Source organism: Mesoplodon mirus (assembly GCF_964341445.2).
Source record: "Mesoplodon mirus genome assembly, chromosome: 4".
Taxonomy (NCBI): domain Eukaryota; kingdom Metazoa; phylum Chordata; class Mammalia; order Artiodactyla; family Ziphiidae; genus Mesoplodon; species Mesoplodon mirus.
The window spans coordinates 94,802,979-94,824,421 of NC_138979.1; the positions used below are offsets into that span (position 1 = coordinate 94,802,979).

The 21,443-nt window shown below is 41.2% G+C and overlaps 1 protein-coding gene across 1 annotated transcript in view; it reads left to right on the forward strand.

The window, feature by feature from the left end:
- Positions 1-2,818: 2,818 nt before the first annotated feature.
- Positions 2,819-21,443, forward strand: part of LOC309803268 (aromatase) — a gene marked incomplete at its 3' end in the record, with an annotated part of 33,173 nt that continues 14,548 nt past the window's right edge. The window contains exons 1-2 of the mRNA XM_082619275.1: positions 2,819-2,984; positions 8,780-8,930. Of these exons, the coding sequence (XP_082475401.1) occupies positions 2,840-2,984; positions 8,780-8,930 (296 nt within the window). The 5' untranslated portion in view covers positions 2,819-2,839. The remainder of the gene's footprint in view (positions 2,985-8,779; positions 8,931-21,443) is intronic.

The window sequence follows — 21,443 nt, forward strand, 5'->3', positions numbered from 1 at the left end:
TATACAATGGGGGAAAAGACAGCCCCTTCAATAAATGGTATTGAGAAAACCAGACAGCTACATGCAAAAGAATCAAACTGGACTACTTTCTCACACCATATACAAAAATAAATTAAAATGGATTAAAGACTTCAAAGTAAGACCTGAAACCATAAAACTTTTAGAAGAGAACACAGACAATAAACTCTTTGACATCAGTTTTAGCAGTATTTGGGGGGATATGTCTCCTCAGGCAAGGAAAACAAGAGCAAATATAAATAAATGGGACTACGGCAAAAAATCTTTGGTACAGCTAAGGAAACTATCAGCAAAATGACCACCTACTGAATGGGAGAAGATATTTTCAAATGACATATCCAACAAAGGTTAATCTTCAAAATATACAAAGAACACATATAATTCAACATCGAAAACACAAACAACCCAATTTAAAAATGGACAGAGGACCTGAATAGACATTTTTCCAAAGAAAACATACAGATGGCCAACAGGCACATGAAAAGATGCTCAACATCTCTAATCATCCAGGAAATACAAATCAAAATCACAATGAGATATCACCTCACACAAGTCAGAATGGCTATCATCAAAAAGAGAACAAATAAGTATTGGTGGGGATGCGGAGAAAAAGGAACCCTTGTGCACTGTTGGCGGGAATGTAAATTGTTGCAGCCACTATGGACAAAAGTATGAGGATTCCTCAAAAAATTAAAAATAGAAATACCTGTGACCCAGCAATTCCACTTCTGGTTATTTATGGAAGAAAATGAAAACACTAATTCAAAAAGATATATGTACCCGTATGTTTATTGCTGAATTACTTACAATAGCCAAGATATGGAAGCAACCTAAGGGCTCATCAACAGATGAATGGATAAAGAAGATGTGGGGTGTGTGTGTGTGTGTGTGTGTGTGTGTCTAAAATGGAATATTACTCAGCCATAAAGAAGAATGAACTATTACCATTGGTGACAACATAGATGGACCTAGAGGGTATTATGCTAAGTGAAATAAGTTTGACAGAGAAACACAAATACTATATGATTTCACTTATATGCAGAATTTAAAAACCAAAACAAATATAACTAAACAGAAAGAAAGTCATAGGTACAGAGAAAAAACAGGTGATTGCCAGGGGGGAGAGGTCTGGGGGAGGAAAAATATAGGTGAAGGAGATTAAAAGGTACAAACTTTTAGTCACAAAGTAAGTGAATTATGGGTATGAAATGTACAGTGTGGGAATATAGTCAATAATTATGCAATATCTTTCTATGGTGACAAATAACAACTAGATTTACCATGGTGATTATTTTGAAATGTATAAAAATATCAAATCACTATGTTGTGTACCAGGAACCAACATAGTGTTGTAGGTCAATTATACCTCAAAAACAAACAAACTCATAGAAAAGGAAATCAAACTTGTGGCTACCAGAGGCAGGGGGTGGAGGGATGCGGAATTAAATGAAGGTGGTCAAAAGGTATAAACTTCCGGTTATAAGATAAATAAGTACTAGGGATGATAAAGTACAATATGATAAAGATAACTGGGAGGGAGACACAAGAGGGAGGAGATATGAGGATATATGTATATGTATAGCTGATTCACTTTGTTATAAAGCAGAAACTAACACACCATTGTAAAGCAATTATACGCCAATAAAGATGTTTAAAAAAAGATAATTAACACTGCTGCATCTTATATATGATAATTGTTAAGAGAGTAAATCCTAAGTGTTCTCATCACAAGAAAAAAATATTTTTTTCTATTTCTTTAATGTTATATCTGTATGAGATGATGGATGCTCACTAAATCTATTTTGATAATCATTTCAGGATGTATGTAAGTCAAATCATTATGTTGTACACCTTAAACTTATACACTGCTGTATGTCAATTACATCTAAATAAAGCAGAAAAAAATATGCTTTCCAAGGAAAAAAAGAAAGAAGAGAAAACCACATCAGAATCAGCAAATCAAACTGAAAATTGTCCTGCACAGGAGACCAGCTGCTGTGGGGAGCTCGGTTGCTGAGTGGCACCTGAGCCTACTGCTGGTGGCATCAACTATGTCCTCCCTTTTCCTCCTGCTTCCCCACTCTTTTATCTTCCTCTCTTTTTATTCTTCCTCTCCTATTCTTCTTTCCTACTACCTCTGTCATAGGCCCATGTGTACTGCCTCATCAAGTCCATGGTGCAAGAGATTTTAAGCTTCGTCAAAGCCAATAGGAAAAGATTGTCCTGAGTGAATCATGTTGAATTCAATAGACAGCCTGAGAATGCCTCAGTGATGCCCATGAAACACCTTCTTACTGAAGAAGCTTACCCTTTGGGGGAAGTAATTTTGAGCAAGGAAGAATATTGGGGAATGCTTTTTTAAAAAATTTATTTGGCTTGAAGGGAAAAAGACTGCCTAAACAAAATCTGCTGATGAAGTCATGGAATGACTCCATCTCTGAAATGAGCTTCATTTTCATGTATTTTGGTAAGAAATTTGGCTCTCAATTGGGAATTCAGTCACTCTACCCACTCAAGGGCAAGACGATAAGATTCTATCAGACCAAGCGTCTAAACGAACCTGAGAGTCTACCAAGGTCAGAAATGCTGCACTTCAAGCCAAAAGATCTCTCTTGGGCTTGCTTGTTTTGACTTGTAACTACAAATTTGTCTCGTCTAAGTGTCCAATCACATTATAAAACAGAACGCCCATCTCTACAGTACAGCATCCTCTGAAGCAACAGGAGTCGTAAATGTACATTTTGGGGGATTCTCTAATTTTTCTGACCCTCTGATTTCCACAGGACTTTAAGTTGCTTCCCCTGAGTTCAAGCAACGCAAGATGGTTTTGGAAGTGCTGAACCCAAGGCATTATAACATCACCAGCATGGTGACCGAAGTTGCGCCTGTTGCCAGCATTGCAATCCTGCTGCTCACTGGCTTTCTTCTCTTGGTTTGGAATTATGAGGACACATCCTTAATACCAGGTAAGTCAGTCATGTATTTCTGTACCTAAGAAGATTGTTTTCTTGGGCTTTTGATCCATGAGGGTAAAGGAAATTTTGCAAAACGATGAAGAGCAAGCCTGGGAAAATGAGGACTCAGGTGAAAAACTTTTAGCTAATTATCTGCACATGTTTATTAAAAACATTCAATCAATATCTTACATAATCCCTTCCAGTCTCCACTTTGCTTTGGTAGAATAGACTTGGCACTAGTATCCTTTAAAGTAAGTTCAAGATGGAGTAGAGCAAGGTACAATTCCAGGATTGGTTTTTTTTTTCTTTTGATTCAAATTCATTCCAGTTTTGCTCTAAAGGTGAAAATGTCTCTGGAATGCCTTCTGTACTCCTTTCTGTCTCCCTCTAACTTTACCTCATCCATGTCCTCTGCCCTCTCTCCTTTTTGAACTTATTCCTTCTCTTTATCTCATTCTTCACTTTTCTTTTCTTTTTGGGCATGGTGGTGATGTTGGTGCCACCATAAGGGCTGGATGGGACCTGGACAGTGGAAGAAAATTGGGGAGCACTACAGTTCCCTTGAAAACCTAAAAAAAACTTCCACAAGCTCTGTGGATCAATCAAAAGTAGAGTATAATATAATTATCCAGATAATTCCAGTAGAAACCCTATCACTCCACACTACCAGATTAACTCAGAATTCTCAGAAATATCAGACGGTTTTTTAGTTTTCAGGGAAAACTCCTCATAGCAGGCATCTGTCCCCAGTTCCATAGATATACATAAGATATCCGATAAGGCTTTATTTCAAGAGCAGAGTCATTACACGCTTTCAAGCATCGTGGGCCTCTTCACAGAGTGATGTCGAGTGGGAGTGTGGCGCTGCTGCAAAGTGCCCTGGGTCTGGATTCTCTATCGTTTTCCAGAGAACTGTCTGTCTCTCTGCTCAATTCAGCCTGGTATTTTAGTTTACTTTAAGGCCCAATGGAATGGAATGTTTAGTTTGTTTTGTTCTCTACTCCTGATGGGGGTCTGAAGGAAGACTGTTCCACAGTCTTTTAACTTGAACCTCTTCCCCACCACTGCTCCTTCCTCACTGGATTTCTCCTCCCCCAGTGGGAACCCAAGTCAGGGTCCATGAAAGGTGGAGGTGAGGGAGGAGGTATTTTTTAACAACTCCCCCCAGATGTTTATGTTGCAGGTGATGGTAGAACTCCCTTGGACCTTTGGGGAGGGGCAAACACAAGAACTGGCATCCTTGAAGCCCTGGACCAGGAGCCTAGGTGGTAGCTCACTCTGTCTACCACCTCTGGGCTGGGGACATCATGCTGTCATACACTGAGAGTCTATGACACTATCACATAGTCCTGTGGTTCTCAGCCCTGCCTGAGGACGGTCCCCATGTGGGTTTTTGGTTTTTTAACATCTTCCCAGGTGGCTTTCCTGAGCAGTCAGGGTTGAGAGCCACGGAATGGAGCCCAACCCGTTCATTTGACACAAGGGGAAACTGAGCCTCAGAGAAGGGCTCTGCCTTGTCCAGGCAAACCGTTGTGACAAGTATGAGTAACTGTGGAGTTCAAACTCCTCATTTCACGGGGGAGGGGTTAAAGCCACAGAAGGGAGACGGCTTGCCAGCATCTCAACTGGAAGGAAAGTGGCAATAGGGGGAGCAGGGGGACCACCAGGAAGACCTAAATCCCAGGTAGATGATCATTTTGCTCCCAGGGAGCTTCTAGTTCCATGCTTTCCTTGGGAAAATATGAGGTCTGGTCAGAACCTTCTAGTTCTAGAAACCTCTGGCCCAGGCTGACATCCCGCGACTCCTGGTTGGGGAAGGGAAGGTGAGGACACTGGCCTTGTTGGATGGGTCTTGCTGACCAATACTTCTGAACTCCTTTGGCCAGATCCCTCCAATCACTGGCTCTCTGGGTTCTTAACTTTATACATATGGGGAATCTCAGGGTCAGTGAAGCCAAAGAGTTGAGAGGGTACAATGAGCCAAAGCCCTCTAGTAAGTTACAGTTTTCAAAGCAGTTTCACACCCACTTTCTCTTGTGAACCTCTGGGCACTCCGGTGAGTTGAGTGTGTTGATGCCTATTTTACAGATGAAGAAACTGAGACTTAAAGAGGCTAGGTGTCCATAACTAGTAAGTGATGAAACTGGGACTCAAATCTAAGTTTCTTAAACCCACACTTACTGAGAGGCCCTGCATTATCAGGTGATGGGGACAGGGGGGTCGAGGAGTGTGCAAAGGTGACACACATAGGCAGAGGACTTAGTGCCAGCGAGGGCCGTGAGGGTTCGGAGAGGAAAGAATCGTTCCTATTTGGGGGTTCTGTAAGCTTCAACTTGGGGAAACTGCCGCAGTTCACTGATCTCTGCCAGGATTACAGTTACCTGGCACCTGGCAGCTCTCCCTCCCCCAAGGATACAGGGCGATGCCCAACCTTGCACATGGGTCCTCTACCCCAGAGGCCCTCTCTGCCCTGGGCACCACATTCTTTATGGGAGCACTGGAAAAAAAAGGACATGGCAATAGTCTCCTTTTGCCCATTAAAAATACAGAAAATGCACAAATAAACATGTCATCACAGACCAGGACAAGAAGTAGGATGTTAGCAGCATCCTAGAAACTCCTCTTGTGCCTTTCAATCATACCCTCTCTCATCCCCAGAAATAAACAATCTTCTATTTCTTAATGATCGCTCCCCTGCTTTTTAATAGATTTTTCACCTAATTTCATATTCCAAACAACATACTTTAGTTTTGCCTGGTTTTACATGCTTTAGCAATAGAATCCTACATTATTCTTGTTTTGCCTTTTTGCTCTCTTTTTTGCCTGTGGGTTTCATCCAGGTTGTGGCATGCAGCTGCAGTTCATATGGTATGCAGTTATATGAACACCCCATGCTTTAATCTCCCATTCTACTGTTGATGGACATTTAGGGTGTCTCCAGCTTGGGGCTATTGTGAACAGTGCTGCTATGAACATTCGTGTGCACAGGATTCTCTAGGGTGTACACCCAGCATGGAACGTAACAGCTTCTTGATTAGGACAGAGGGTGGGAGGCCCCAGCTGTTGGCTTCATGGAGGCCATCTCTGCACAAAAATGCAGTGAAGTATTTACTGCTCCTCTGAGGTGTGCAAGAGACTCCTGCACTCACACATGCCTAGATGAGCATTCCCAAATCTGAGAAGCAGAGAGCAGTGTAATGTGGACACAACCAGAGTATTTCCCTAATATTCTACCAAAATTTCTCCCCCCCCAGAGCATTCTTCTCTCCAACCGGAAAGTATAAGATATACACGCTAACTGAAAGGATCATATTGTGTGATAATTATTTGATTTTGCGCTTTTTTTTCACATTCCTTTTCCCTGCCCAGGATCTGATGGGGACCTAGTTATACTTACCATACCATCACGGGTCCCTAACTTGGAGCTAGTGTCTATACCTAGTAGGGTTTCAGGGTTTGTTGGATGAATTAAGTTGAAATACAATTGACTGCTGAAGACTCAAACTCTGATTCTCTTATGGTTAAAACACTCCGGTTCTCAGCCTTAGCAGAGTTCATCACAATCTCCCTTTTTCAACAGATACAGCTCTTCACTGTCATATTTTAAATTTGATTGGCGGTTTCCAAATACTAAGACTTTCCACACAGCAACAAACATTTAGATAAAACATGGAAAGTGCACCCTTTCATTTGTATGTCTTTGTGCCTCATGGCCATAGTATATGAAGTAAATGTTTGTTGAAAAAGTCTATTCCCAAATAGACTGGTGTTTGACTTCACATGGATTAAACGTATGAGATATAAGATATTTTTCCATTTTTATCAAAATGTAAATACACCTAAAATATTCTAAATAAGGATGACATTTAAAACTTCATTCTTTACACATGTCTAATAAATTGTAAAAATTCATTCAGGAAACATTTATTGAGGATCTACAATGTTTCAAGCTGTAAATACAAAGTGTTTTGTTATTATGCATATTTGTATTGATAAAAGGTCAGTATGTCTGATTAAAGTTTAAGGAAATATGTATACAATCAAATCAGCTTAATTCTTTTTGAGAATTCAATGAAATTAGTTTAATATAAAGTCAGTCATCTGACTATATAACTGTATAATGTAGTGTTATGAGAACAATCTTAAGATTGAGAACCCTTGATCCAAAGAACTCAAATTCTTATATTGGTTCTATAGACATTAACAAAGACCTTTAAAGACAAAAGAACCTGGTAGTATTTGCTACATTAATCCTGCTAATGCAAAGTTAAGGAGTAAACCCTGTTTGCCAAATTTGGGACTGAACTTCCACTTTAGATGAGTCATGCAAAAAGTTAGATTATCTAAGGAGTTCACTGGTGGCCTAATGGTTAGGATCCCTAGCTTTCACTGCCATGGCCCACGTTCAGTCAGGGAACTGAGATCCTGCAAGCCATGCTGCACAGCCAAAGAAAACAAAACAAAACAAAACAAAAACTTAGATTATCTAAATTATTATAGCACTGTACTGTCTCAGACAGTTGTGTGAGTTTTGGCTCCAGGACTATTTCACTGACAGAATGGAATTAAAGGAGTAAGATACAGAAATGGTATAACTTTACAATGAAACTCCTAAAACCATTCCAACAAGCTTTTGATGAACTTTTCACCACCACCTCCACTAAAATCAAGCTACCAAGTTTGTTCTCTGATACAAGCAACAGCAACTCCCCTGGCTGCTCACCAGATTCACAGTCTTCACAATTCTGTCATCGCCTACGTCAGCAAGGGTGTAAGGGCCATGGCTTTTCACTAAAACCATATCACTGGACTCAGACTCTGGTCTAGACATAGATCAGACACACTGCCTCATTCCTCAGTGCTTAGCTTTATTTTGTCTAATGAGATTTAGCTTAAGGTTCTCTTCTTAAACCAAATTCTTTTTGAAGGAAATAAAAAAGGAATGCATGCTTTTTATTTTTTAAACATTGTTTTTAAAACCCCACAATTGTTTACTTATTTATTTTTGGCTGTGTTGGGTCTTCATTTCTGTGCGAGGGCTTTCTCTAGTTGTGGCAAGCGGGGGCCACTCTTCATCGCGATGTGCGGGCCTCTCACTATCACGGCCTCTCTTGTTGCGGAGCACGGGCTCCAGACACGCAGGCTCAGTAGTCGTGGCTCACGGGCCTAGTTGCTCCGCAGCATGTGGGATCCTCCCAGACCAGGGCTTGAACCCGTGTCCCCTGCATTAGCAGGCAGATTCTCAACCACTGTGCCACCAGGGAAGCCCCAGGAATGCATGCTTTTTGTTTGGACATTGTCTTTGCAGGCCATGTTTCTCACAGTTAAAAAGATGACACCAAAACCACAAATTAATTCAAATCCACCCACTCCGTTGACTGGTGATTTCAAACCCAGTTTTCAGACAAAACTAGCAGCCAGACAGATCTGTCAACTTGTCACTTGTCCCGGTTTTCGTGCCTGTTACCAGAGGGACTGACTGACTTGTATTTGAAACCCATAGACACCGTTTAACACAGCAAGAATAGACTAGACACCTATTCCAGTTTGTTCAGACAGAAGTGATTGAGACCAAATGGAACTGGTGTGGTGTCAACTGGACAACTTTTTACTCATAGAGCTGTGAAGAGCCTCATGTTAACTTGTGTTGTTGTTTTAATCATTTTGTGTATGTGATACACCTATATACATCAGAAGATGTAAAAGGACATGTAGATATAAAGGAATAAGAACAACAGTAATTTAAAGTACTTTGTCTTTTTGGTGTTACGGAAATACTGATTGCAATCTGATAACCTTCCTAGGTCCTGGCTATTTTCTGGGACTTGGGCCCCTCATTTCCCACTGCAGGTTCCTCTGGATGGGGATCGGTAGTGCCTGCAATTACTACAACAAGATGTATGGAGAATTCATGAGAGTCTGGATATGTGGAGAGGAAACCCTCATTATTAGCAAGTAAGTCTGTTAATAATCAGTGACATACTTTAAAAATCAAGGCTGGGATATTTCCTATTAAAAAACAAACTTATTTTGATATTTTGCCATCTTTGTTTCCAAAGTTATGTTTTCATTACTTAAATAAAGATGAGTGATTCCCAGGTAAAAATCTAACATTTGAGACAAGTAGAATAATTGGGTCTTGCTTGAAGCCAGAGGTACATATAAAGAACTCTGGGAAGACTGAAAATTATTCAAAATCTCTCTGAGCAGTGAATGTGGAAACTTAGACTACAGGTGATTTGTTTTTGTGTGTGTGTGTGTGTGGTACGCAGGCCTCTCACTGTTGTGGCCTCTCCCGCTGTGGAGCACAGGCTCCGGACGCGCAGGCTCAGCGGCCATGGCTCACGAGCCCAACCGCTCCGCGGCATGTGGTATCCTCCTGGACCAGGGCACGAACCCGTGTCCCCTGCATCGGCAGGCGGACTCCCAACCACTGTGCCGCCAGGGAAGCCCGGTGATTTGGTTTTGACAAAACACACTTGAGGGAGAGGTATTATCTTTTATGCTTTCCTATTTCCTAATATTTTGGTCTTAGCTGTACAAGTAAGCATCAAAACAAACAAACAAGCAATCATAGCAACAACAAAAAACACCTGAAGAAAAAAATTCTGACTGTATCAATTCGCTGATGTGTTTCTAATGCCAGGCTACTGAGAAACTCTGGGAGGATAGACAGCAGATGAGGAAGCCATTCATACTATGCTCTCCTATTGGTGACTGTGTGCCAGTGTCCTTGCTGAGTGATTTTATATAAATTAGGAACAATATTGCCTATTAAAAGAAATGGTATTCTCCTGTTCCCCATACACTTAATATTTTCCAGATAACTTTAGCAGACTGAATTTACTCCAGGGTTAACAAAATATGCATTGACTAAGGAACTAGCTTTGTGAAATATTCGTTTTCTTAATGATTGATCATGGAAAATGAAGAGCTTAAAAGAGAGTACATATCATAGATGTTCAGCTATCTTTGCTAGATTTTTAGCAAAGCTATCTGCCAAAATGTCTCATTAATGAGTTTTTATATTTATAATCCCTGACAGAGATTTACCCACAAACTAAGACTGACCAGGGTGTTTTACTGATTTATTAGAATTGTTTCTTCAGATACACAGACTATTGCCTAGAAGTAAGTGAAGCATTTCTGGAAACTGCATTGATTTTTTTTTCAGGCCATGATGATATACATCATTTCTGAAAATACCATGGTGAACTCAAAGCCCAATTCTTTGAACCAAATACTTGAAGGAAGGGAGCAGGAGAGAAAAAACATGTTATCCTTCCAAATATTTCTACCTATCCAAGAATGTTATTTTCAACCAAACTAATATCTCGGGTTTTGCCAGTTTTTTTTCTTTTTTTCTTTTTTCATTTCACTCAGTTGGGTGGTGTAAAAGTTTGAAGAGTAGCTAAGGCAGACCGTGTTACACATCTAACCATAAATAGCTTCAGGTGGAAATGTCATTTCATTGGGTTCACAGTGAAACACCCCAGTGCAGTGGTTCTCAGACGGTGGCCCCCAACCAGCAGCATCCACATATCTGGGAACTTGTGAGAAATGCCCATCCTTGGGTCCCACCCTGACCCACTAAATAAGAAAATCTGGGGGCGGGGCCCAGCGATCTGTTTCCACGAGCCCTCCAGGTGATTCTGAGGCACACTCCAGTTTCAGATCCACTGCTCTAATGGCGAGGCCAGAGCTACTCTTGGCTTTTACTTCTCTTGGTCTATGGAGCTCTGCCTAGTCAAATTTAAGTGAATTTGATATGCTCTCATTTTCAAAATCAACACTTTGCTCACTTGTTTAACTGACTAGAGCCTCAAAAATGTCCTGGAACAGATGGCGATTGGGCTTGGAGGACTGGGACACTGCCTTCTGCTCTTTGATCCCCCAGCACAGCAAGTTGCCTTCCAGCCCTCCTCAAGTCAGTGTCTGCCTTCCCTGTCACCCCTTTCCCTCAGATACAGGCAAAGGGACCTGCAGGATATTCATCCAAAAGGATGACGCCTGCAGCTCAGGATCTAGAGCAGTGCTTCTCACCCGGGCTGCACATTAAAGTCACCCAGGGAGCTGTTCAAAACCCCACTGCCCAGGCCACAACCCAACTGTTACAGTCTCTTGATGGGGTGGACCCAGGCACTGGTAGTGTTTAGAGCCCCAGGTGATTCCAATGTGCTGCAGAGTTTAAGGGAGGAGAGAAGGTAAGAAGCTTCTGGGGCAGGGGGCCTTTCCCTGGGGTTGGGGAAGCACCTAAGCAGGTTGGAGGGGTTCTGTCTAATTTTCTTACCCTTAAGTGTAGTTCAGGTGGTGGGAGTGCAAGACTAGACCTGGAGGGAAGAATGAAGCACGTGAGAAAGGACCAGAGAACCAGGACAGAAATTGCTCTTAGACACTAGATACTTAGATCACCAGATAAATTCCCAGGAACCCCAAAGGCAATTCCTGAAACAGGACCCTCGTTACAGCACAGGTGGCATCTGATCACTCTGCTGTCTTAGTTAGGAAAGTGACCTTAGCCACCCTGACAGGGTCAGGTGCTGATTCACCCTGAGGACCTGGACAACAACCCACTCTGCCCTTCCCCCAGCTCTCCCAGTTCTTTCCCTGTTCTGTCCTCATAGGTTTTTCTCTGGTTGGAGTCTCTGTGTTCTCTATAATTGCCTCTGAGCCGCTCAATTTTGTTGTTAAGGGCTGAGCTCCCCGCAGGAATAGGACATGTTTGTCCCCATCTCCTTCCCTTGTCTGCTCTTCAGGTCCTTCCAGAACTACCGGTACCTCTTGAAAAGACCCCATTGGACCTCAGAAAGCTTTTTCTTTGAATAGTTCGCCAGACTTTTTCTCTTTTGAAAAGTTTGACATCTGTAGTCATTACAACTGTGCTGAGATTATGCCCCAACTTTCAAGTCAGCTGAGTTCTGAAGTCGGGGGAGCTGCAGAATTTCAGGGGGCGGGACGTCAGGCACGAGTGCTGCCGGGATTCTGCCTGAGCAACTGGGGGCTCTGGGGGGAGCTCCATCTGATCATCTTAAAGTGCGTAAAGTGTGCAAGATTCCCAGGTGGGGATGCTCTAAATTACTGAGGGTCCACAGACGTTATGCATGACACTTTATGTCGTGTGTATGTATTACTGTTTGTAATAGTATCAAAAAGGAGAATGTGGGTAGCATCCATAAAGGGGAGATAGAACTTAACATGCTAATTGGGGTCAAATTTGCACATCAGTTACCCATTTAAATACTAATTATTGTTATAGTATTTGTATACCTGTTTTAATCATGTATAGATTTACAGGGAATTCATTCATTTATTTTGTAAGCATCCACTATTGAGAATTTATACTAAGCACTGGATGATCCTAATCTATCATAGTCATTATTGGCTCTCCATTCATTCATTAAATAAATATTTATTAAGAACTTATTATGTACAACAGGTTATCATGAACAAATCAGCCCCAAATCCCTGCCCTTGTAGAGGAATATATTGTTACGCTGTTAATACACCGACAATAAAAGGATAAAACATAATATAGCAGTAAGGTGAATGACTGTCTTGGTTTACTTGGGACCAGAGGATTTCCCATGTTGTGGGATTTTTAAGCTAAAACTCAGATAGACCAGGATGGTTGTCCACACTATTAGCAGGTAGATATGGGCTATACAGAAGATAAGGTGGGTGGAGCAACTTTGGGATGGGGAGAAATCAGGATTCTATTTCAGATATTTTGACTTGACTTGCCTAGTACCCCTGAATGGGAAGTTAAGAAGGAAGGTCAGAAACTAGCAAAGGAGGCTGAGAAGGACAGCCACACAGAGAAGGGAAAACCAGGAGAGTGTGGTGGTCTGAAAGCCAGGCAAGAATGCATGTCAGGGAGGATGGAATAGTCAACTCTCCAGATAGTGCAACATGACTGGACAGAGATGTGAGCATTGCATTTAGCACCAGGGAGGTCATGGGTGACCTTGACAAGGGCAGTTTCAATGGAGTGCTGGGGGCAAAAGTCTGACCACTGTGGAGAATGGGGAGAGAAGAATTGGAGGCAGCAGGTATAGACACTCTTTCCAGGAGTTTGCCATAAAGGAGGCAGAGAAATAGAACAGAGCTGAAAGGGATGTTTGGTCCAAGGAGTTTTTATTTGTTAAGATGCAAGATATTAGGACATGTGTGTTTTGATGGAAATGATGAGTTACAGAGGAAACTGGTGATGCAGCAGACAGGAGGAGTGTGCCAGGTGAGATGACAAGGGGGTCCAGGTAACAAGTGGATGTGGCCTTGAAAAGGGACCTGGAAGTTCATCCACAGTAACAGGAGGGAAGGTTGAATATATGGGCACTGATGCTGGTGGTTGGACTTGCAGAGGTTCCAGTTGCTTCTGTTTTCTCAATAAAATAGGAAATGAAGTCTGTAGTTGAAATAAAGGTGAGAAGTACAACACTGGGGGACAGAGGAGACAGAATATAACAGTCACCCAGGAAAGCAAGGGAGTGACTGGACTTGAGAAATGTAGTAGAATTGCCAGCTGCACTAAGGGCCCACCTGAATTTAACTGAGACCTGCTTGTGTGTGTGTGTGTGTGTGTGTGTGTGTGTGTCCATGTGCATGTATGGTTTTTTCCCCGGGCCCATTCAGCTGCCAGGTGCAAGCACAGAGTAAGCAAACTGAGAGTTGGATTTAGCCAGGGTTGAGGTTTTACCAGGCAATTAGGACAAAGTAAGCAGAGGGTCAAGGGACTTGAGGATGCATGGAAGGGAGAGACTCTAATCATCAACAAGAAAATATTTTTCCAACTTTCTAGTAAGAAAAGTTCAAATGAACAGGAAAGTTAGAAGAGCAGTCCTCCGCCCTTTTTCCCCATGACCTTGACCTTCTGAAAAGACCACATCAGTTGTCTTACAGGATGGCCCACATTCCAAATCTCTCTTACTGTCTCATTATGGTGTCATTGAACATATTCTTCTATTCCTGGTATTGCTTATAAACTGAACACTAGGTCTTTAGGCTCTATTCGATTCAGGTTAATTGTTGTGTAATAATACTTCCCTGTTAGTCCTAGGCAGTTCACACTGCATCACATCAAGAGACCAGGGAAGGTGGTCCCATATTAGTGATACTAAATTTGGTCAGCTTCAGGTGGTTACAGTCAGATCTCTTTGTTACAGAGATTCTTTTTCTTTTGAGGAGACCTCAATATCAAACCTGGGTAAGGATAGAGGGCAAAGGACAGGGAAAACATGGTAGGATTGAGGGAGTATAAGTCACAGGCACAGAACAGGTCTACACAAGGCACGTGTTTATAAAATTTTAGTACCAAATATTCCATTGTCTCCCTTATATTCCTAGTACTCATCAATCTTGAACCTGACCACAGGTGTGTGAGTTCTTTAAACTCAGAATGGGAGGGTGGCTTCTTCTTTACCACCTAAGGACTTATTTCCTGGCTACTTTTCATTTTGAAGAGACAATAGGTTTGCCATCGTTGGAGATGTCTTTTGACCTCAGTCACATTCCAAGAAGAATAATGACCCCAGGGATCAGGCATCTTACACTACCCACTGTCCCTTCTGAGCTTGGGGACTCACTCTGTCTCTCCTCAGAGGTAAGAAGTCCTCACTCACCCAGCCAGTCAGTCAGTCAGTCAGTCAATGTAACATCTCCCTCACCTGGTGTTACAGGCTGGCCCACATTGTGGGAAGGAGGTCTCTACTGTTCTCCTTTATGTCAGGAGTGCTCTGGGCTGGCATCCCTAGTTCATCACCAACCTTCCCTACTTCACTTTCCTGATTTACTCCAGTGAGATAAAGCCTACTTTTCATAAGTGATCTTGTTTTAAATTGCTTGTCCTTAGTCACACTTGGCTTGCTGTGTATATCACTTCTGTCTTGCCTATTTTGTTCTTTGCCAAGTCAGAGCCTCTATCTCAGGATAACTGAGATGTTGGCGCCCCCTAAAGAACACATTGATTTTAAATGGCAGCTCTTTATTAACTAACATTTAACTGAGTTTAAATTTGGGTTCAAGTTTTTAATTGACCAGTAATTCCTCAAAACATATGGACAGACCAATGTGTTTTATGATATACACAAAAGCTCTAACAGTCAGAGCAGAAAAATAGTATTCTGCTTGTCCTCCAAGCACTTAAAATTTGTAGATCCGAGTTTGTGAATAAAGAGTATACAAATTACTTACTTTCTGCTTTAATTATAGAATGAGGTAGTGGAAGGTACAAAAGCTAGAGGCCTGAAATCTATTAATTAATAAGAATTTCAGTCCTTTGTATAGCATGATGTTCCCATACAGGACAAAATTTTGGCTAGTTGGTCAAATTAATTCCCTGGAATACAAATAGAAGCATCTGGATTTTTGTTTTTTGCTTTTATAGTTGCTAGGAAGATAAAAACTTGTCCAAAACTTAGGGTAATTTGAATATTATCTGGAATTATATCAAAAGTATATTTGACTTAGTAGAAAGTATTTTGATTTGAAAATAAGATTTTCTTCCTGAAATATACATGAAGTAAATAATTTATTCATATAATAATTCTGTCTTCATTTCACAGAATTGCCATTATTTCAGGGCCTTTCTTTTAAAGTTTAAATGGGACCTTGGAATCCATCACAAATGTGTGGGTTTAGCTAGTACTTAGCCCACAGCTTTATCTACTCAGCCAGAGCTGAGGTCTTTTAGCCCAGGGTCTCCTATGGCAATATGTCCTCACAGGCATTTACTGAACAACCTCATTAAGGCAAAATCATCCGTTTAGGAGCCAGTTGCAACTTGGATAGAGAGGAGCTAGTGAGAAGATGGCCACCCTAGCCCAGTGCAAGAACAGTTATGTAGCTTATGGTAGCCATTCTCCATCTTTGAGGGTTATGTGTTCAGAAGACACCCAAAGTAGGAGAATTTGCAGTTGAGAAACAGAATTTTAGTACAGAAGTGGCGAGGAAGAACCAAAGTTGTAGTGAACACATGAAAACGTGTACAATATTTACTTCACCAAAAAAGGGAAAAAATAACAACTAAAATGAAGCTAACACCAGAAATATGTTATGCATCTTGAATTTGCACAGTTGAGCACTGTGCAATTCCTTCCATCTTCTATCCCCTGCACACCAGATTCTCCCTCATTTGAAGTTATCAAAAAGATGTTCATAAATACATTTTACTTTCCTGCTATAATGTACATATTTTCTGTTTATTCCTCTCCCCAAATGTTTGGTTCCTTTCTGATGTTATCATCTGTGTCTCTGAACTCCACTCTGGCCTTGGAGACATGGGATAATGGGTAATCCTCATGTGGGAAAGTTCTGGAAGATCTATTTTAACTTCCCTAGCAGACCTGAGCAGGTTAGCTCTCAAGCCCCGAAGTTAAGGGTTCTATCACGTTAGCTCTGCCTATGGCAGCTCCTCACCAGAGCACACAGGATGGGCAACTTTTATATACGTTCTGGCTCCTGCCCTGTAAGCATGGCCAAAACACAGACTAATGCATTGGCTTTCTTCATGTCTCCTGTAGCTGCACTGCAGAAAACCTCTATTCCTTCTCTGCTCTCCACTCTTTTTAATTCCCAAACTCCACTTCCTTTTTCTGATTATCTCCAAGAAAAATGCCTATCAATTTAAAGCTACTTGAGTGGAAATTTTTTGAAGTTGCAGAACTGCCATGCTTACGTGTTACTAAGGGGAATTTGCACTTGGCCGTGTGGTCCATGTATAAACACTGTGACATAAAACCTGTAATCTGAAGAGCCTATCGTCCTTCCCCACAGAGGAGTCTGGATAACATGCTTGGAACAGCTTTGCCAGCATGAGGAGGTGGAGGGTGATACATGAGACCCTGTCTGTGCCTGAGCACAAACCCTGTGGTCTTATTGTCTACTCAGCAGCAGAGTCAGTCGAGGGCCCCATACCTCAGAGGTGGCATTACCAGGGTCATAGGTAAAAAGGCTGGAACTTGGAGGGAGGTGGCTGAGACATGACTCCTCTTTCCTCCCTCCCTCACCATATCTAGGTGCCCGTGTGGGTAAGGATTTTGGGGTGGCTGTCTGCACCTCCTTCTGCCCTGGTCTGTCTGCCGTGTATCCTCACTGAACTGACTTTCCTCATTACCTGTAGATAATCTCGTTTGATTTCTCCAAGGGGTGTTTGGTGTTCAGTCTTCGCCTATAATACAAACTGGCACTTATGAAAACAATGGACATACAAACACCACATGTCCTGCTTATACCTTCCTATGCTCTGATAAACTCCATCCCGTCTCTGTTCATACCCCCTCCATCTCACTCCTCATAAGGAGGATCAACCACATAGCTTATTAACGAGGACATTTTGGACTTCCAGCTTCCTGAGCCGTGCTCATCATGGTCACAGACACCACTTAGCCCTCACCCAGGTAGCCTGCTTCTGTCTAGGCCCTGCATGAACCTTTTCCAACCTCAGCCCCTTTCCACAGGAAATGCAGTCACCTGCAGAATTTCTTAACTTTTCTCTTGGTAGATGAAAATTAGTTCATACCACCCACACCTGATTCTTAACTTCATGAGTTCCCAACAGACATTCTCTTCTTCTAAAGCCCCTCTTTTACTGAGCAGTGAACGAGGAGTCTCTCTCCTCCCCAAATCCTCATAAACATAGGCTCATCTCAGCTCTTTACTCTCAAGCCTTCCCTGTGCTGCTTGCATCCACTATCTAATAAACCCACGCCACCTTTTATCCTGAAGAGAATAACTATCCATTTATGCTTTCAATTATTTTTAAATATTATTCATTAATTTTATTCAAGGCATATTTATCACATATATACATTGGCAGATCTAATAAAAGTAAGCAAAATAAAATATGTGAAATCACGGGCTTTTATAATTATTAGCATTTTTACATTTTATAATAGCTTATAGTATAGGTGTTATTATTTGTGTCAGTATTGAAAATAAAGGGAATAAATGTTTTCCCCAATGTCATATATATGGTAACTATTGAGGCCAGGATGCAGACCCATACCTTTTGGGGGTTTTTTTGAGTTTAGTCTTTTTAAAAATTTTTATTGAAGTAGAGTTGATTTACAATGTTTTGTTAGTTTCAGGTGTACAGCACAGTGATTCAGTTATATACATATATATATAGGCAGACCCATATGTTTTGTTTTGGGTTTTTTTTACTTTAGTCTTTTTAAAATTTTTTATTGAAGTAGAGTTGATTTACAATGTTTTGTTAGCTTCAGGTGTACAGCACAGTGATTCAGTTATATATATATATATATATATATATATATATATATATACATTTTCAGATTCTTTTTCCTTATAGGTTATTACAGAATATTGAGTATAGTTCCCCATGCTATACAGTAAGTCCTTGCTGGCTACCTATCTCATATACAGTAGTGTGTATATGTTAGTCTCAACCCCCTTTCGCCTTTGGTAACTGTATGTTTGTTTTCTATGTCTGTGAGTATCTTTCTGTTTTGTAAATAAGTTCGTTTGTATCTTTTTTTTTTAGATTCCACATATAAGCGATATCATATGTTTTTGTCTGACTTACTTCACTTACTATGATAATCTCTAGCTCCATCCATGTTGCTGCAAATGGCATTATTTCATTCTTTTTAATGGCTGAGTAATATTCCATTGCATATATGTATCACATCTTCTTTAACCATTCATCTGACGATGGACATTTAGGTTGCTTCCATGTCTTGGCTATTGTAAATAGTGCTTCTGTGAAAACTGGGGTGCATGTATCTTTTCAAGTTATAGTTTTCTCTGGACATATGTCCAGGAGTGGGATTGCTGGATCATATGGTAACTCGATTTTTAGGTTTTAAAGGAAACTCCATACTGTTTTCCATAGTGGTTGCACCAATTTACATTCCCACCAACAGTGTAGGAGGGTTCCTTTTCCTCCACACCTTCTCCAGCATTTGTTATTTGCAGACTTTTTCATAATGGCCATTCTGACTGGTGTGAGGTGATACCTCATTGCAGTTTTGATTTGCAGTTCTCTAATAATTAGCAATGTTGAGCATTTTTTCATGTGCCTGTTGGCCGTCTGTATGTCTTCTTTGGAGAAATGTCTATTTAGCTCATCTGCCCATTTTTTGATTGGGTTTTTTAAATTGAATTGTATGAGCTGTTTGTATATTTTGTAAATTAATCCCTTGTCAGTCACATCATTTACAAATATTATCTCCCATTCTGTAGGTTGTCTTTTTGTTTTGTTTATGGTTTCCTTTCCTGTGCAAAATCTTTTAAGTTCAATTAGGTCCCGTTTATTTTTAATTTTTTTAAATTTATTTCCTTTTTTAAATTTTTGGCTGCTTTGGGTCTTTCTTGCTGTGCGCGGGCTTTCTCTAGTTGGGGCGAGCAGGGGCTACTCTTCATTGCTGTGCGCGGGCTTCTCATTGCAGTGGTTTCTCTTGTTGCGGAGCATGGGCTCTAAGCGCGTGGGCTTCCGTATTTGCAGCACGCGAGCTCAGTAGTTGTCGCTTGCAGGCTCTAGGCGCGCAAGCTCAGTAGTTGTGGCACATGGGCTTAGTTGCTCCGTGGCATGTGGTATCTTCCTGGACCAGGGCTCGAACCCGTGTCCCTTGCATTGGCAGGTGGATTCTTAACCAATGTGCCACCAGGGAAGTCCAGTCCCGTTTATTTTTGTTTTTATTTCCATTAATCTAGGAGACATATCTAAAAAGATATTGCTGCAATTTATGTCAAAGAGTGACCTCCCTGTGTTTCCCTCTAGGAGTTTTATAGTATCCATTCATACATTTAGGTATTTAATCCATTTTGAGTTTATTTTTGTATATGGTGTTAGAGAATGTTTTAATTTCATTCTTCTACATATAGCTGTCCAGTTTTCCCAGCACCAGTTGTTGAAGAGACTGTCTTTTCTCCATTGTATACTCTTGCCTCCTTTCTCATAGATTAATTGACCATAGGTGCGTGGGTTTATTTCTGGGCTTTCTATCCTGTTCCATTGATCTATATTATTGTTTTTGTGCCAGTACCATACTATTTTGATTACTGTTAACTCTGTAGTATAAACTGAAGTCAGGGAGCCTGATTCCTCCAGCTCCGTTTTTCTTTCTTAAGATTGCTTTGGCTATTTAGGGTCTTTTGTGTTTCCACACAAAGTTAAATTGTTCTTGTTCTAGTTCTGTGGAAAATGCCATTGATAATTTGCCATTGCAATGAATCTGTAGATTGCCTTGGGTAGTACAGTCATTTTAACAATATTGATTCTTCCAGTCCAAGAACACATTATATCTTTCCATCCATTTGTGTCGTCTTCAATTTCTTTCATCAGTGTCAGTGTCTTAATAGTTTTTTTTTTTTTTTTTTTTTTCTTTTTGCGGTATGCGGGCCTCTCACTGCTGTGGCCTCCCCCGTTGCGGAGCACAGGCTCCGGACGCGCAGGCTCCAGACGCGCAGGCTCAGCGGCCATGGCTCACGGGCCCAGCCACTCCGCGGCATATGGGATCCTCCCAGACCGGGGCACGAACCCGTATCCCCTGCATCGGCAGGCGGACTCTCAACCACTGTGCCACCAGGGAGGCCCCTCTTAATAGTTTTAAGAGTACAGATCTTCTGCCTCCTTAGGTAGGTGTATTCCAAGGTGTTTTATTCTTATTGATGTGATGGTAAATGGTTTTTTTCCTTAATTTCTTTTTCTGATCTTTCCTTGTTTGTGTATTTTTGCAATACCTACAAATCAATCAGTGTGACACACCACATTAACAAACTGAAGAATAAAAATCATATGATGGGCTTCCCTGGTGGTGCAGTGGTTAAGAATCCGCCTGCCAATGCAGGGGACATGGGTTCAAGCCCTGGTCTGGGAAGATCCCACATGCCACAGAGCAACCAAGCCCACATGCCACAACTACTGAGCCTGCGCTCTATAGCCCGAGAGCCACAACTCCTGAAGCCCGCACAACTAGACCCTGTGCTCCATGACAAGGGAAGCCACCTCACTGAGAAGCCCGCGCACAGCAATGAAGACCCAACGCAGCCAAAAATAAATAAAAATAAAATAAAATGAATAAAACATTTAAAAAAATATTTTAAAAATCATATGATCATCTCAGTAGATGCAGAAAAAGTTTTTGATAAAAATTAACATCCATTTATGAAAAAAACTCATCAGAAAGTGGGCATTTATGAAAAAAACTCATCAGAAAGTGGGCATAGAGGGAATCTACCTCAACATAATAAAGGCCATATATGACAAACACAAAGCTAACATCATACTCAATAGTGAAAAGCTGAAAGCATTTCCTCTAAGATCAGGAACAAGACAAGGATGCCCACTCACCACTTTTATTCCACAAAGTTGTGGAAATCCTAGCCACAGCAATCGAAGAAGGAAAAGAAATAAAAGGAATACAAACTGGAAAGAAGTAAAACCGTTACTGTTTGCAGATGACATGATACTATACATAGAAAACCCTATCCTTTCAATTATTCAAATTA